General features: G+C 61.8%; 1 protein-coding gene across 1 annotated transcript in view; it reads right to left on the bottom strand.

The window, feature by feature from the left end:
* Positions 1 to 499: 499 nt before the first annotated feature.
* The window catches only part of SLC25A10 (solute carrier family 25 (mitochondrial carrier; dicarboxylate transporter), member 10), a 1739-nt gene continuing 192 nt past the window's right edge, over positions 500 to 2046 (bottom strand). The window contains exons 2-5 of the mRNA XM_009696644.1: positions 1940 to 2032; positions 1601 to 1678; positions 1465 to 1521; positions 500 to 601 (exon numbers count right to left, since the gene is read on the bottom strand). Of these exons, the coding sequence (XP_009694946.1) occupies positions 500 to 601; positions 1465 to 1521; positions 1601 to 1678; positions 1940 to 2032 (330 nt within the window). The remainder of the gene's footprint in view (positions 602 to 1464; positions 1522 to 1600; positions 1679 to 1939; positions 2033 to 2046) is intronic.

The raw sequence follows: 2046 nt of genomic DNA, 5'->3' as shown, positions 1-2046 counted from the left end.
CAGACCCATGCCCCACTGCCCCCAGCACAGGCCCTGCTGCAGGGTGGTCACTAGCCCCACGAGCCCCCAGCCCCCTGTGCTTTGTGCCCCTGGGCTCCATGTCCAGGCACAGAGTCAGAAGGCCAGATCTCCCATCCTCCCCAGGACAACACAGCCCTGCTCCCGGAGGCGTGTAAGTGACAGGGTTGAGGGAGGTAAGGACAGAACTCATGGCCAGCAGGGCAGTGGGAAGACAGCAAAAAACCCCCAAAACCAACAATGCAGAACGGACAAGAGGCCCAAGAATATCCCAGAGGTAATGGAGATGCTAAGAACGGGGGTGAGAGAGGAAAGGGGAGTCAGGGACTGGCTGGCCACAGGTACTGGCAAGGCATGGGAGTGGGGAACAAGGGGTAGGGGGAGCGGCGCTGGCCCCAGACAGCAGAGAGGGGTTCTGGGATCTCAGCAGAAACCCACATGCTCAGCCCTCTGGGGCGAGGCAGGGTCCCGTCCCTCCTACTCAGGTGATCACTTTGATCCCAAAGTATTTGCGCAGCTGTTCCAGGAAGACAAAGGTGAGGACAGTGTGAGGAACCAGCCGGATGGCAGCAGGAACGAAGCCCTGGAAGGGGACAGTGAGGACGAGGAGAGTCAGCATGTGCCTGGCCCCGAGCTTCCCCATCAGGGCCAAGGGTGCCCAGCAGCCTGACCCACGGGAAGTGGCATGAGCTTGCAAGCACAGGGGAGCAGCTGGCTGGGCAGGCAGCACGAGCTCCAAGGAGCTGGGTCCTTGGTGTCAGGCAGAGACTGCCACAGCGGTGAGGGCAGCATCGCACCCATCGCTATGCACACAGATCTCAGCACCATGCATCAACCCCTCTGCCCCCAAACACATCAGTGCCAGCATCACCACTATGTAGGCAGAACCTCAGTAGAAGCCTGGGTCAGATCCCACAGCCCCCGGTTCAGAAGGGGGTTGGATGCTGCCTGGGGAAGACGAGCAGACAGGGTGCAACAGGGAAAATGCCTGACTGACAGCATCTGGAAGAGATCTTGGGCGTGAACCCCTTTTCAGGGGCCCTCCCAGGAGCGAAACTGAACACATGGGTGACTGCACCAAGCCCAGGCATGTAGGGCCCAAGAGCTGACCAGTGTCTGCTGGTCAGTAACATCCAACGGGTGCTGGAGCACCACTGCCCGTACCTGCATTCCTGTTTGGAAACCCAATGGGTGGAACAGGGCAGCTGCTGCGGTGCCCCATCCCAGGCTGCAAGCCCAGAGGAGGCCAAGGCTCGCAATGCTCTGGGGGCAAGCTGGGGAGCGGCGGATGAAGGCCTGACGCAGGAAGCAGTTGGGCTGCTGGCACCAGAGCCTGGAAGGCTCCTGCCCCGGAACTGTTCTGGACCTTGACCTCTGCTTCCAGCCTGGCCCAGTCTCCCCGCACCCCACCCTACCAGCCCATCCCACGCATCCCCAGCTAGGTACCTTGTAGAAGGCAAGGGGGCCGAGCTTGGCAGTTTCCACGGCACAGTGGGTAACACCCTGGAGTGAGAGGGAGAGAGATGAGGAGCTGCTGGGAGGCAGAGGCCGGTGCGCAAAGGGGACAGGAGGGGCTACTCACCCGGTACTCCCCCTGGGAGTTCATGAGGCGGGTCTTGAGCACGTCCAGGGGCTGGCACAGGAATGTGGCGCATCCGCCCTGCGGAGAGTCAGCAACTGGCTCACGGACAAGACTCGGGTGCCAATGACTGCCATGGTCACTGGAGAGACCCGGAGCCCTGCCTGGGCCCAAGCCCATGCTGGGAGCCCCATAGGAGACTCTGTGCCTGGCCCTGCTTCATCAGCGTCCTCAAAGGCAGGTCTCGCAGCCCCAGCTTGGGGTCCTGAGCCAGTGTGCAGGCAAACCCAGTCCCAGTCCCAGTCCACCGTCCACCTCCCCCCGGCACCCAGCCCTGCTCACAGCGATGAAGCTGGCCAGGAAGTGAGTGAAGATGTTGTCTGACAGCAACCCAGTCGTGAGAACCAGCTGCTTGGCCTGGTCATAACAGGAGAGCTGCAGAGACACGG

The sequence above is a fragment of the Cariama cristata genome, unplaced genomic scaffold (assembly GCF_000690535.1).
Source record: "Cariama cristata isolate BGI_N322 unplaced genomic scaffold, ASM69053v1 scaffold34203, whole genome shotgun sequence".
Lineage (NCBI taxonomy): Eukaryota > Metazoa > Chordata > Aves > Cariamiformes > Cariamidae > Cariama > Cariama cristata.
This window is presented reverse-complemented; position numbering and strand designations above follow the sequence as displayed.